The sequence below is a fragment of the Salvelinus fontinalis genome, chromosome 38 (assembly GCF_029448725.1).
Source record: "Salvelinus fontinalis isolate EN_2023a chromosome 38, ASM2944872v1, whole genome shotgun sequence".
In the NCBI taxonomy this organism is placed as follows: domain Eukaryota; kingdom Metazoa; phylum Chordata; class Actinopteri; order Salmoniformes; family Salmonidae; genus Salvelinus; species Salvelinus fontinalis.
Window position 1 is genome coordinate 7,514,163 of NC_074702.1, and position 14,409 is coordinate 7,528,571.

General features: G+C 45.0%; 2 protein-coding genes across 3 annotated transcripts; one reads left to right on the forward strand and one right to left on the reverse strand.

Annotated features, from left to right (window-relative positions):
- Positions 1–973: 973 nt before the first annotated feature.
- LOC129837631 (uncharacterized) lies at positions 974–6,236 on the reverse strand. Its single transcript, XM_055903943.1, has 5 exons — positions 5,939–6,236; positions 5,705–5,759; positions 2,187–2,301; positions 1,874–2,058; positions 974–1,435 (listed from the first exon to the last, which is right to left on the reverse strand). Exons 1-4 carry the CDS (start codon positions 6,233–6,235, stop codon positions 1,884–1,886), a joined length of 642 nt encoding a protein of 213 aa, XP_055759918.1. The 5' UTR covers position 6,236; the 3' UTR covers positions 974–1,435; positions 1,874–1,883.
- A 494-nt stretch (positions 6,237–6,730) lies between these two features.
- Positions 6,731–14,172, forward strand: LOC129837632 (restin homolog). 2 transcript variants are annotated; one of them, XM_055903945.1, is made up of 5 exons: positions 6,731–6,823; positions 8,932–9,229; positions 13,133–13,187; positions 13,635–13,752; positions 13,941–14,172. In XM_055903945.1, the coding sequence occupies exons 1-5, from the start codon at positions 6,771–6,773 to the stop codon at positions 13,972–13,974; spliced, it is 558 nt and encodes a 185-aa protein (XP_055759920.1). In that variant the 5' UTR covers positions 6,731–6,770; the 3' UTR covers positions 13,975–14,172. The 2 variants fall into 2 exon arrangements, with proteins under 2 accessions (XP_055759920.1, XP_055759919.1); XM_055903944.1 differs by having other exon boundaries at positions 6,734–6,823; positions 8,929–9,229.
- The last annotated feature ends 237 nt before the right edge of the window (positions 14,173–14,409 follow it).

Below are 14,409 nucleotides of genomic sequence, written 5' to 3' on the forward strand. Positions count from 1 at the left end.
AGTAAAAAGCCTTTACTGAGAGGAACCAGCATATAGAAACACCTGGGGTTTACTAAACGGCATTGGCACTTTGACTGGAACAAGAAATAGAGCTCTTTGGCCATGCACACTAGTGTTGGGTTTGGTGTCAAAAGAAGAATGCATATGCAGAAAATAGCCTCATACCTACTGTAAAATATGGTGTCGGATCATTGATGTTAAAAGGCTGTTTTGCTTCCACTTGTCCTGGGGCCCTTGTTAAGGTCAACAGCATCATGAACTCTACCAAGTAGTACATTTTTTTGGGAAACTTGGCCGCAAGTGGATCTTCCAGCAAGGCAATGACCCCAAGCAAACATCCACTAATAAATGCTTAATTGACCACAAAAATCTACATTTTGCAATGGCCATCTCAGTCTCCGGACTAAAGAAACCTGTGGTTTGAACTGAAGAGGCCAGTCCATAAGCACAGGCCAACAGATATCAGGGATCTGGAAAGATTCTGTATGGAGGAATGGTCTAAGATCCTTCAATCTCATAAAACATCCTAGAAAAAGGCTCAGAGACATTATCCTGGCTTGGTGTGGGTACACAAAGCATTGAAAACAGGTGTGCCAATAACTTTGACACTTGTCTTTGAGATAAAAATAAATAAATACTTGTTCAACAAAATATTTTTCTCTGAGCAATTGTATTACTATAAATATTATTTTTATTTGAGCACACAATATACACAATAGCTTAATTTTTGTATTATATAGTACTTTTTGCTCATCTTTATCAAGGGTGCCAATAATGAGGTGACTTCATTCTGTATGAGTTTTACATCATTGTGATACTCTAACAGATCTCCAGCAGCTGTTATTAGTTATTTGTCTTGAAATGTTTAAAGATGGAGCGAATCAGAACATACAGTAAACAATGCCAATGTTTGTGCTCACATTAAATATGAAATGGTTCTGTATCAATAGTTAATAAAATCCACATTCACAACTTTCCTTTAGGGTTAAGCTTTATTACATCAGAATCAGACTAACAGAAATAACAGTTAGTTTAATCCACAACATTTGATTGGTCAATGCTATGGTCGCCACCACTGCATAATACCGTCACCGGGGTAACAGAGTGAGGATGATGAGGAGTGACAGAGAGAGGCTCTGGACTTTCCGATTGGTCGATACTGGTGGCACATACACATTTGTTCAAATCACACACAAACACCCCCTGAGGGAGGGTCATACTGAGAGAGAGGAATGGACAAGGTTAACAAAAAGTATTCAATATCCACTCATGTTAGATGGTAGTTAATAGACACTCTAAAGTAGCATGAAGGACAAGTTCTAACGAGTTTAAAAAGAAACAGAGAAATGTCCTGCAGAAGGACTCCATTTTTCATCCGCCTTCCTTATGTATTTTCTTTGATTCCATGTTGCTCTTCCCATTCTCGTCACCCACCCTAAAAACAAACAAAGGTCAAAATGAAAGAGTCAGTCATCCTTCACACAACAAAGGAAAATACAACCAACATCCTGATAGACAGATGAGACATTGGTCCAGAGGTGGATAATACATCTGTCATGCACACACCTCTGTCAACAATGAGAGATGGGGATAATAACTAGGACATCATAAAGCTGGTTAACAACATCATACTGACACTAGTCAACTCTAATACAGTCCCAGACAGCAAGACTCAAAAGATAGTGACACTGTATTTGACTCAAATACTATCCTTTTTCATGATAGAAGCCCTTTTTTATGATGGTGTTTTTGAGTCTTATCTGGCATTTCTACATAATAACATGTATCTTCACTCCTATAAGCTGTTTCCTAATGCTATCAAGAGAATACCAATCAGTGGAATGCTAACAGAAAAAGACAGAACAAAAGATACCCAGCTCTGCTCATCTCATCTTTGGAGCCTCAGGTTTGGGTTCTTCTGGTTTGGGGGCAGCCTCTTGTTTAGGGGCTTCTTTAGGAGAATCAGGTTTGGGAGCATCTGCTTTTAATTCTTCTGGTTTGGGGGCATCTGGTTTTGGAGTGGCCTCTTGTTTAGGCGGTTCATCCCCACACAGTTTCCTTTGGGAGTCAAGGACAGATAGAGCTAATGTGTGCAAGTGTCCATATACCTGTGGTGTACAGTTATACATACAGATGGGCATGTATAGAGGTTTTCCATGTTCAGGGCTCCAGTCCCAGTCTCTTACCTTGCCTCTACAGAGTCCTTCTTCACAAAGACACACACTTTGCTGCGCTGCGCCATCTGCTGTTTGAGAGACGTCATCTCTGCTACCCAGGCAGCCTTTTGCTTCTCAAACTCAGCTACAGGACCAGACAGAGAGGGGGTTAGAGGCTACAGGACAGAACAGGGGGTTAGAGGCTACAGGACAGAACAGGGGGTTAGATGCTACAGGACAGAACAGGGGGTTAGATGCTACAGAGACAGAACAGGGGGTTAGATGCTACAGAGACAGAACACGGGGTTAAATGCTACAGGACAGAGACAGAACACGGAGCTAGAGGCTACAGGACAGAGACAGAACACGGAGCTAGAGGCTACAGGACAGAGACAGAACACGGAGCTAGAGGCTACAGGACAGAGACAGAACACGGAGCTAGAGGCTACAGGACAGAGACAGAACACGGAGCTAGAGGCTACAGGACAGAGACAGAACACGGAGCTAGAGGCTACAGGACAGAGACAGAACACGGAGCTAGAGGCTACAGGACAGAGACAGAACACGGAGCTAGAGGCTACAGGACAGAGACAGAACACGGAGCTAGAGGCTACAGGACAGAGACAGAACACGGAGCTAGAGGCTACAGGACAGAGACAGAACACGGAGCTAGAGGCTACAGGACAGAGACAGAACACGGAGCTAGAGGCTACAGGACAGAGACAGAACACGGAGCTAGAGGCTACAGGACAGAGACAGAACACGGAGCTAGAGGCTACAGGACAGAGACAGAACACGGAGCTAGAGGCTACTGGACAGAGACAGAACACGGAGCTAGAGGCTACTGGACAGAGACAGAACACGGAGCTAGAGGCTACTGGACAGAGACAGAACACGGAGCTAGAGGCTACAGGACAGAGACAGAACACGGAGCTAGAGGCTACAGGACAGAACACGGAGCTAGAGGCTACAGGACAGAACACGGAGCTAGAGGCTACAGGACAGAACACGGAGCTAGAGGCTACAGGACAGAGACAGAACACGGAGCTAGAGGCTACAGGACAGAGACAGAACACGGAGCTAGAGGCTACAGGACAGAGACAGAACACGGAGCTAGAGGCTACAGGACAGAGACAGAACACGGAGCTAGAGGCTACAGGACAGAGACAGAACACGGAGCTACAGGACAGAGACAGAACACAGAGCTACAGGACAGAGACAGAACACGGAGCTAGAGGCTACAGGACAGAACACGGAGCTAGAGGCTACAGGACAGAGACAGAACACGAGCTAGAGGCTACAGGACAGAGACAGAACACGGAGCTAGAGGCTACAGGACAGAGACAGAACACGGAGCTAGAGGCTACAGGACAGAGACAGAACACGGAGCTAGAGGCTACAGGACAGAGACAGAACACGGAGCTAGAGGCTACAGGACAGAGACAGAACACGGAGCTTAGAGGCTACAGGACAGAGACAGAACACGGAGCTAGAGGCTACAGGACAGAGACAGAACACGGAGCTAGAGGCTACAGGACAGAGACAGAACACGGAGCTAGAGGACAGAGACAGAACACGGAGCTACAGGACAGAGACAGAACACGGAGCTACAGGACAGAGACAGAACACGGAGCTACAGGACAGAGACAGAACACGGAGCTAGAGGACAGAGACAGAACACGGAGCTAGAGGACAGAGACAGAACACGGAGCTAGAGGACAGAGACAGAACACGGAGCTAGAGGCTACAGGACAGAGACAGAACACGGAGCTAGAGGCTACAGGACAGAGACAGAACACGGAGCTAGAGGCTACAGGACAGAGACAGAACACGGAGCTAGAGGCTACTGGACAGAGACAGAACACGGAGCTAGAGGCTACAGGACAGAGACAGAACACGGAGCTAGAGGCTACAGGACAGAGACAGAACACGGAGCTAGAGGCTACAGGACAGAGACAGAACACGGAGCTAGAGGCTACAGGACAGAGACAGAACACGGAGCTAGAGGCTACAGGACAGAGACAGAACACGGAGCTAGAGGCTACAGGACAGAGAGAACACGGAGCTAGAGGCTACAGGACAGAGACAGAACACGGAGCTAGAGGCTACAGGACAGAGACAGAACACGGAGCTAGAGGCTACAGGACAGAGACAGAACACGGAGCTAGAGGCTACAGGACAGAGACAGAACACGGAGCTAGAGGCTACAGGACAGAGACAGAACACGGAGCTAGAGGCTACAGGACAGAGACAGAACACGGAGCTAGAGGCTACAGGACAGAGACAGAACACGGAGCTAGAGGCTACAGGACAGAGACAGAACACGGAGCTAGAGGCTACAGGACAGAGACAGAACACGGAGCTAGAGGCTACAGGACAGAGACAGAACACGGAGCTAGAGGCTACAGGACAGAGACAGAACACGGAGCTAGAGGCTACAGGACAGAGACAGAACACGGAGCTAGAAGCTACAGGACAGAGACAGAACACGGAGCTAGAGGCTACAGGACAGAGACAGAACACGGAGCTAGAGGCTACAGGACAGAGACAGAACACGGAGCTAGAGGCTACAGGACAGAGACAGAACACGGAGCTAGAGGCTACAGGACAGAGACAGAACATTGAGCTTAGATGCTACAGGCCAGAGACAGAACACGGAGCTTAGAGGCTACAGGACAGAGACAGAACACGGAGCTAGAGGCTACAGGACAGAGACAGAACACGGAGCTAGAGGCTACAGGACAGAGACAGAACACGGAGCTAGAGGCTACAGGACAGCCAGAACACGGAGCTAGAAGCTACAGGACAGAGACAGAACACGGAGCTAGAGGCTACAGGACAGAGACAGAACACGGAGCTAGAGGCTACAGGACAGAGAGAACACGGAGCTAGAGGCTACAGGACAGAGACAGAACACGGAGCTAGAGGCTACAGGACAGAGACAGAACACGGAGCTAGAGGCTACAGGACAGAGACAGAACACGGAGCTAGAGGCTACTGGACAGAGACAGAACACGGAGCTAGAGGCTACAGGACAGAACACGGAGCTAGAGGCTACAGGACAGACAGAACACGGAGCTAGAGGCTACAGGACAGAGACAGGGGGATACTAGAAGACAGGTTAGTGAATAAAACATATTCAATAAGACCAGTCGCATATACAGAATACTACTAACACTACTCTTAATCCCAGCGACCTGCAATGAGCTTATTCCACCACAAGATGTCTCTTTCATCCACCAAAATATTTAAAAGAGAAAACAAAGCTGGTCATGGACCAGTTTTAAACCTGTTTTTAAGTTATAGTTGACTGTGAAAGGGGATACATAGCCAGTTACACAACTGAATGCATTCAACAGAAATGTGTCTTCTGCATTTAACCCAACCCCTCTGAATCCGAGGTGCGGGGAGCTGTCTTAATCAAAGTCCACTTCATTGAGGAGCAGTGAACGATCATACATGTTATCATTGTCGTATCAGTAATAAGGCGAAGATCCTTCAGAACAGTGTTGATGTAACCATAGAGTTTCAGGTGTTTAAACACTCACTTTTGGAGTTACTGTTCTCTGCCTCAACGGCCCCCACCTCATCAGCGACATGTTTCTGTAACAGGAGAGAGAGAACACACACACACACACACACACACACACACACACACACACACACACACACACACACACACACACACACACACACACACACACACACACACACACACACACACACACAGAGGAAATCAATTGTGTACACTCTAAACCCCAGACATACCCCTCCTTCCTTACCTTTTCTCCCTGACATGCCTCCAGTTCACTCTTCTTCTTGGCCTCTGCAGCCTGCAGTGGGAGGAGTTCTGACCCCAGAGTGTCCACCTGAGCCTTGGTCTTGTCCAGCAGGTTGTGGGCTCTGATCACCTCGTGTTGGTACTCTCCCAGTACGTCTCTGGTCACACGCAGTTTAATCGTCTCGAACGATACTTGTTTCTGCTCCTTCATCTCTTCTTTCCGCCGCACGTTTATCAGTCCCAGCAGAGCTACGCTAGTCAGCAGAGACACCCCCACCAACACACCCTGTGTCTTCATCGTGCCGTGGAGTTTGACCAAGGAACAGTCGTTTTCGCTGGTCCCTGTCGACTGCTCGGCAGGAGTGTTGACGACGTCCTCGCAGACTTACAGCGGAAGTACCAATGGAGTGTAAAAGGACAGGTGGCCACACACTGTACTTGAGCGGAGTCCGTGCTTCAGTTCAGGTGAAACGGAAGTCAGGTTGAAAATACTATATCCACTATATCCCTGAAAAACAGAAACATCTGCCTTTGTCGACTCCGCGGAGAGCGCACTTATTCTTCTTCTTTTTTCTTTTGGAGAGCGCTTCACCAAAACCATCCCCGTGCCCGCCCACCTGTCACGGTCTATGCTATCTGGGATCCTTGGGACGGGCCTACCTCCCTTTGAAGTTGACATTTAAAATGGTTAATAATGCTTAAAGTTAGGTAAGGAGTATGGTTAGAGTAAGGGTAGGGTTTAAGGTTAGGGTTAGGATTTAGGGTATGGACGTCCCAAGGCACCCAGATAGCACTAGCATACCTGGCACTGCTACGCGGAAGTAAGTGGATGAATGCAAAATGGTCATCAGCACTACGGAATTCAAGGGAATATAAACGTAAAAAGGTAACGTGACAATACTGTATAACATGCGCAACTCGAATTAGGAATGATATCATAATTTGTTATAACACGCCCTAGCCTATAGGCTACGGCTACCTTTGATTTAGTTCTAGTATAAACATTTAGTCATGACAAACCTATTAACCTATAAAGCTCTGCCAGTTTGAGGTAAGGCCACACTAGCTATGTTTCCAGTAACTTGTCAAGTAACTAGGAATTTACAGGAAAACAAAAAGCAGAGCAAAATCGTTGGTAAAAGTCAATAAAAAAAATCTGGTGCATTAAGTTACAACCAATAATTTATATACAGTAGATGACAGACATGGGGCGCTGTGTTGAGGCCACCTGCGCCTCCATCTTGGAACTCCCCCGCCGTTGTAAAAAATATTTAAGGAAATATAGAAATGTACCAAGCTTAGGACCCTGGGACTAAACACCTCCCTCTGCAACTGGATCCTGGACTTCCTTACAGGGTGCATGCTTATTGATGAATTGGAGAAAAAAAATGTAATCTATATTAGAATAAGGCTGTAACGTAACAAAATTTGGAAAAAGTCAAGGGGTCTGAATACTTTCCGAATGCACTGTATATTTTCAGTTTGTGAGTGTGTGATATGCGGGTTGGAGACATGTTTATTTTGACATAATAAAGAACAACTTTTATAAACAATGGGAACACTGCCATGTTGCACTGAGCCTTGCTGTTGGAAAACCACATCAGTGTCTGACTTTTGGCTGTCACAGATGCACCTCCCCCGACTTCACTCCTCGACTTTTGTCGACAGTCGGTTGCTTTTCCCTTCCCACTCAAATGATCCCAATGTCTTACTGGCCTCTTAGAGACAAGCCATTTATATTGTAATCAGACAGCACCAGAGTAAACACCAGCCTCTTGGAGACAGGCCCTTTATATCCTAATCAGACAGCACCAGAGTAAACACCGGCCTCTTGGAGACAGGCCCTTTATATCCTAATCAGACAGCACCAGAGTAAACACCAGCCTCTTGGAGACAGGCCCTTTATATCCTAATCAGACAGCACCAGAGTAAACACCAGCCTCTTGGAGACAGGCCCTTTATATCCTAATCAGACAGCACCAGAGTAAACACCAGCCTCTTGGAGACAGCCCCTTTATATCCTAATCAGACAGCACCAGAGTAAACACCAGCCTCTTGGAGACAGGCCCTTTATATCCTAATCAGACAGCACCAGAGTAAACACCAGCCTCTTGGAGACAGGCCCTTTATATCCTTATCAGACAGCACCAGAGTAAACACCAGCCCGTGAGGCTGGTAGGAAGTCAAAACAAAAGGCTGCTACTTTGCTAGCTCTACAGAATCATACAGTGTTAACACAATGTCATCAATACAATATGAATAATCAGTGTGTCCTCGGTCCTTGTACATCCAGTCTGGCGTTAATCACTATCAACAGATATGAGAATAATCCATAACATTCAGTATCAAGTCTAGTGACCATCAACCCGCACCTTGAGTGTCACATACACTGGAAATCATGTGTTTTACAGAAGGAACATAATATATACTACTATGCTAAACATTGTGTTAATCACTCTAATCCGAATATGAACTTTAATGATCTTAAATCTCCCCATTGCACACACTGCACCCTAAATGATGACTTACTACATGGAACAATTTCATAATCTCTGGTTGTCTGTGTACCCTCTAAGAGGAAGAGGGAGGAGAAATTAAATGCAAATGAATGAGGTAGATAAACAATAGAGAGAGAGCATGTCTGTTAACCATGACCTCTGAAACAGAAGGTGAGAGAGCAAGAGAGGAAGGGAGGGAGAGAGAGAAGTGGGGAGGAGTGTGGTAGTTAAACAAGGAAGTAGATTTCGCTTTGTCTACCAAACATTCCGCCTAGCAGGACGAACCGGTTACAGGTGGACAGACTGCCATCAGCAACCAGAGGGAGGGAATGTGAACACACACACTCTCCAACACACACAGGCTGACTACAGGGATGGTTGAGGAGTGACCAATCAAGACAGCAGCCAAGAAAGACAAACTGGACCTGACTTGAGCCTCATCTCTTCCTCCCTCTCTTTCTCTACCTCCTTCCTTCTCTCTGTCCTGTCCCAGCAGTATGCGGGCTGTGTCTGGGCTAGTGTTCCTGGCCGTGGGTGTGATGGTGGTGTTGATGTACCAGGCGGTCCGCCAGGAGCTGACTCTGCGGGGTCTTAAAGCCCGCGCTCTGGAGAGCTCCTCTCAGGTCAAGCAGAAGGAGAACGACATCGTCCAGGTCAAGATGAAGATCCAGAAGCTGAATGGTGAGCTGGAGCCCATCAACATCAAGAGAGACGAGCTGACTAAGAAGAAGGAGCAGTCTGCTAAAGCCACAGGCGAGGCGGACAAGAGTCTAAAGACCTGTCATACAGAGAAGGTAGGCCCACACACACACACACACGCAAAGCAAACAGACACCTGCTACAAACACACTAGAAGGTAAACTGACATGGGATGTATTACAGTGCCTTCAGAAAGTATTCACACTCCTTCACTTTTTGTTGTTTTTCAACCTGAAGTTAAAATGGATTCAATTGAGATTTTGTGTCACTGATCTACACACAATACCTCAAAATGTCAAAGTGGTATTATGTGTTCTGAAATTGTAAAAAAAATATATAAAAATGAAAAGCTGAAATGTCTTGAGTCAATAAGTAATCAGCACCTTTGTTATGGCAAGCCTAAATAAATTGAGGAGTAAAAAAATCTGCTTCTGCTCAGCTAATTGTTTTAAGATGGTCATACCATGGATTATTTAGCTATTTGTTTGGAATTGTTTATATCTTTAGGTATATAAAGAAAAATATAGCACATAGAAAGGCATTGAATAACGCATTCATAAATGGCAAAACAGACAGTCAAAAAATAAATAATAAGGAATAAGGTTTTGATGTGTCTGTCCTATACAGTGGGGAGAACAAGTATTTGATACACTGCCCATTTTGCAGGTTTTCCTACTTACAAAGCAAACTTACAAAAATCCTTAAAAATGATTTTTAAGTAATTAATTTGCATTTTATTGCATGACATAAGTATTTGATACATCAGAAAAGCAGAACTTAATATTTGGTACAGACACCTTCGTTTGCAATTACAGAGATCATACGTTTCCTGTAGTTCTTGACCAGGTTTGCACACACTGCAGCAGGGATTTTGGCCCACTCCTCCATACAGACCTTCTCTAGATCCTTCAGGTTTCGGGGCTGTCGCTGGGCAATACAGACTTTCAGCTCCCTCCAAAGATTTTCTATTTGGTTCAGGTCTGGAGACTGGCTAGGCCACTCCAGGACCTTGAGATGCTTCTTACGGAGCCACTCCTTAGTTGCCCTGGCTGTGTGTTTCGGGTCGTTGTCATGCTGGAAGACCCAGCCACGACCCATCTTCAATGCTCTTACTGAGGGAAGGAGGTTGTTGGCCAAGATCTCGCGATACATGGCCCCATCCATCCTCCCCTCAATACGGTGCAGTCGTCCTGTCCCCTTTGCAGAAAAGCATCCCCAAAGAATGATGTTTCCACCTCCATGCTTCACGGTTGGGATGGTGTTCTTGGGGTTGTACTCATCCTTCTTCTTCCTCCAAACACGGCGAGTGGAGTTTAGACCAAAAAGCTCTATTTTTGTCTCATCAGACCACATGATCTTCTCCCATTCCTCCTCTGGATCATCCAGATGGTCATTGGCAAACTTCAGATGGGCCTGGACATGCGCTGGCTTGAGCAGGGGGACCTTGCGTGCGCTGCAGGATTTTAATCCATGACGGCGTAGTGTGTTACTAATGGTTTTCTTTGAGACCGTGGTCCCAGCTCTCTTCAGGTCATTGACCAGGTCCTGCCGTGTAGTTCTGGGCTGATCCCTCACCTTCCTCATGATCATTGATGCCCCACGAGGTGAGATCTTGCATGGAGCCCCAGACCGAGGGTGATTGACTGTCATCTTGAACTTCCATTTTCTAATAATTGTGCCAACAGTTGTTGCCTTCTCACCAAGCTGCTTGCCTATTGTCCTGTAGCCCATCCCAGCCTTGTGCAGGTCTACAATTTTAGCCCTGATGTCCTTACACAGCTCTCTGGTCTTGGCCATTGTGGAGAGGTTGGAGTCTGTTTGATTGAGTGTGTGTACTGTTGTCTTTTATACAGGTAACGAGTTCAAACGGGTGCAGTTAGTACAGGTAATGAATGGAGAACAGGAGGGCTTCTTAAAGAAAAACTAACAGGTCTGTGAGAGCCGGAATTCTTACTGGTTGGTAGGTGATCAAATACTTATGTCATGCAATAAAATGCAAATTAATTACTTAAAAATCATACAATGTGATTTTCTGGATTTTTGTTTTAGATTCCGTCTCTCACAGTAGAAGTGTACCTATGATAAAAATTACAGACCTCTACATGCTTTGTAAGTAGGAAAACCTGCAAAATCGGCAGTGTATCAAATACTTGTTCTCCCCACTGTATCTAGGAGATATAAGAAAGCTCAGGAAATAAACAATTTTTTGGCACAAAACTACTTCCATACTTCCATTCATTTTTTGACCCGTTACAGGGTTACGTTCAGATGAGCCCCATGACACTTGTTCGGACACAACAAAAGTTTTTGTGAGGAGACCGATTTTAGGGATGTATGCTGATCTGACAAACAGCATTGTAGCTCTGCCACTTTCCACTGCAGATGCGCTGCGCAAGGTGGATGCAGTGGATTGAGACACAGCCCATACAGTATCTCTATCTTAAACAGACAGATTTTGATGGGGATTTTGCATGAATTCACTCTGTGTGCCACAAGTGTTTACCATGATTACCCCACATAATGATTACCCCATCTAAGTACCCCACACATACAATTATTTGTAAGGTCCCTCAGTCCAGCAGTGAATTTCAAGCACAGATTCAACCACAAAGACCAAGGAGGTTTTCCAGTGCCTCGCAAAGAAGGACATCTTTTGGTAGGACACCTTTGAGCATGGTGAAGTTATTAATTACATTTGGGATGGTGTATCAATACACCCAGTCACTACAAAGATACAGGCGTCCTCAGTGGCTGTAGAGGAAGGAAACCGCTCAGGAATTTCACCATGAAGCTAATTGTGATTTTTAAAACAGAGTTTATTGGCTGTGATAGGAGAAAACTGAGGATGGATCAACAACATTGTAGTTATTCCACAATACTAGCCTCAAGGACAGAGTGAAAAGAAGGAAGTCTGTACAGAATAAAAAATATTCCAAAACAGGAATCCTGTTTGCAATAAGGCACTTTAGCAATACTGCAAATAATGAGGCAAAGAAATTACATTTTTCTCCTGAATACAAACTTTATATTTGGGGCAAATCCAGCACAACACATCACCACACATCGCCACTCTTCATATTTTCAAGCATGTTGGTGGCTGCATCATGTTATGGGTGTGCTTGTCATCGGCAAGAACTAGGGAGTTTTTATGACAAAAATGTATGGAATAGAGCTAAGCACAGGCAAAACCCTAGAGGAAAACCTGGTTCAGTCTGCTTTCCAACAGACACTGGGAGACAAATTCACTTTTCAGCAGGACAATAACCTAAAACACAAGGCCAAATATACACTTGAGTTGCTTACCAAGACGCCATTGAATGTTCCTGAGTGGCCTGGTTACAGTTTTGACTTGAATCGTCTTGAAAATCTATGGCAAGACATGAAAATGGCTGTTGAGCAATGATCAACAAACAAGTTGAAAGAGCTTTAAGAATGTTTTAAAGAATATTGGGCAAATATTGTACAATCAGATGTGCAAAGCTGTGTGCTCACAGCTGTAATCGCTGCCGAAGGGGATTCTAACATGTATTGGCAGGGGGATTGAATACGTACAGTATCTAATCAAGATATATTAGTGTTTTATTTTTCCATTACTTTTTTTTTTTTTTTTTTTCCTCTTTGAATTACAGAGTATTTTGTGTAGATCGTTGGCAAAAAAAGTACAATTTAACCTATTTGAATCCCACTTTGTATCACAACAAAATTTGGAAAAAGTCAAGGGGTGTGAATACTTTCTGAAGGTACTGTATGTTTTGTGTTGAGTGGCATGTGAGAGGAATTCTGCCAGGTATTCTCTTAGCAGTGATCAGTCAGGAATTACATTTTGTTCTCACTTATTAGTCACAAAAATTATTAGTCACACTTTAAACAAAGTGCATATTATGAAGGACTCATTGTATGCCTTATGTAGCCCTTAATAAGGCCTAGCTAGATAAGGCCCACAATGCTTCAAATACCGGTCCTCATCTTCCTCATCTCCCCTCTTTTTTTCTCCTCAGGCCGATGCGGAGAAAAAGAAGACTGACGCGTCGGCGGCCCTTCAGAAAGTTAAAGGTACGATGGCTATTTTACTGCAGTGATGGGAGACCGTCAGCTCAGTCATGAATTGCTTCCTTTTAGGTGGTTGTAGAATTTATCGTCTCTTTTCTGGATTTTGATCATTAGAGGGTATCAGCCTAATTCTGCTCTGCATGCATTATTTGTGTGTTATTTGTGTTTTACATTTTACACGGGGTATATTTTTGCAGAATTCTGCATGCAGAGTCTCAATTTGGTGTTTGTCCCATTTTGTGAATTCTTGGTTGTTGAGCAGACCCCAGACCTCACAACCTTTCTCTCTCTCAATACATTTTTCCTGCCCTCCCCATTTCCCGCCATGTCTTTCTCTCCTCCTTCCCACCTCTCAATACCCTTTCCTCCTTATCTACCCATTTCCTTCTGTCTTTTTTCCTACCCTCCTGCTTTCCACCCCTCTCTCATTATCCCTCGCTCCCCCTCTAGATGATCAAGAAGCACAGAAGAAGAAAGCTCAGGAGGAGATCCAGGCGTTAAAACAGCAGATTCTGGAGCGGGACAAGGCACTGTGTGCGTTTGTGGACCAGACCAATGAGGAAGGACGGTAAGAGCAGATACACACCCAGACATTCAAGCACACTCACACACACCCAGTAACACAGTCTTGTGGTCACCATTATGAAAGACTTCTATGGTCACGGTGTACTGTGTGTCATGTAGTTCTGTGGTTACTGGGTGCTCACCTGCTATTGATAACTAATGGTTGTTGTTGTTTTCTTTGTTGTTTTGCAGGAAGCTGTGTGGAATCACAGAGGCCCCAAAATGAAGACTTGGACTACACGATCAGCCTCCATCCCTCCCTCACTCACTCCCTCCCTCATGCTTGCCGTGATGCACACACACCCATACACATCATCGTTGTGCAGCTCATAACATTCACCACCTACAACCACCTTCACTTCACTGTACCTCTCAATACTCAGGAAAATAAAAAACAAGAAGGGTTTGGAAAACCCAGTCTGAATGTCATGTCTTCATTACATACAGTACACTGTTAGTTTATGTATGCAGGTAAGGAAGGGAGACATTACATTATTTAATTTGTGAGTTTCATCCTATGGTACAATACATTAATGTAGGAATGACTGAAAGAGGTTAGGGCTAATTCCCTGAGAGATGGAGCAAGGTGTCTCTGAGGTGACTTCTGAATGTTGCAAAGGTTCTAGAGAAGAGTTCTAGAGAAGAGTTCTAGAGAAGTGTG

Coding starts and splice junctions, on each gene's coding strand:
- LOC129837631 (XM_055903943.1), bottom strand. CDS start 6,235: ATGAAGACACAGGGTGTGTTGGTGGGGGTGTCTCTGCTGACTAGCGTA. Junction 5,760..5,938: donor AGGCATGTCAGGGAGAAAAG/GTAAGGAAGGAG, acceptor CTCCTGTTACAG/AAACATGTCGCTGATGAGGT. Junction 2,302..5,704: donor AGAGAACAGTAACTCCAAAA/GTGAGTGTTTAA, acceptor CTGGTCCTGTAG/CTGAGTTTGAGAAGCAAAAG.
- LOC129837632 (XM_055903944.1), top strand. CDS start 6,771: ATGCAAAATGGTCATCAGCACTACGGAATTCAAGGGAATATAAACGTA. Junction 6,824..8,928: donor GGGAATATAAACGTAAAAAG/GTAACGTGACAA, acceptor GTCCTGTCCCAG/CAGTATGCGGGCTGTGTCTG. Junction 13,753..13,940: donor CAGACCAATGAGGAAGGACG/GTAAGAGCAGAT, acceptor GTTGTTTTGCAG/GAAGCTGTGTGGAATCACAG.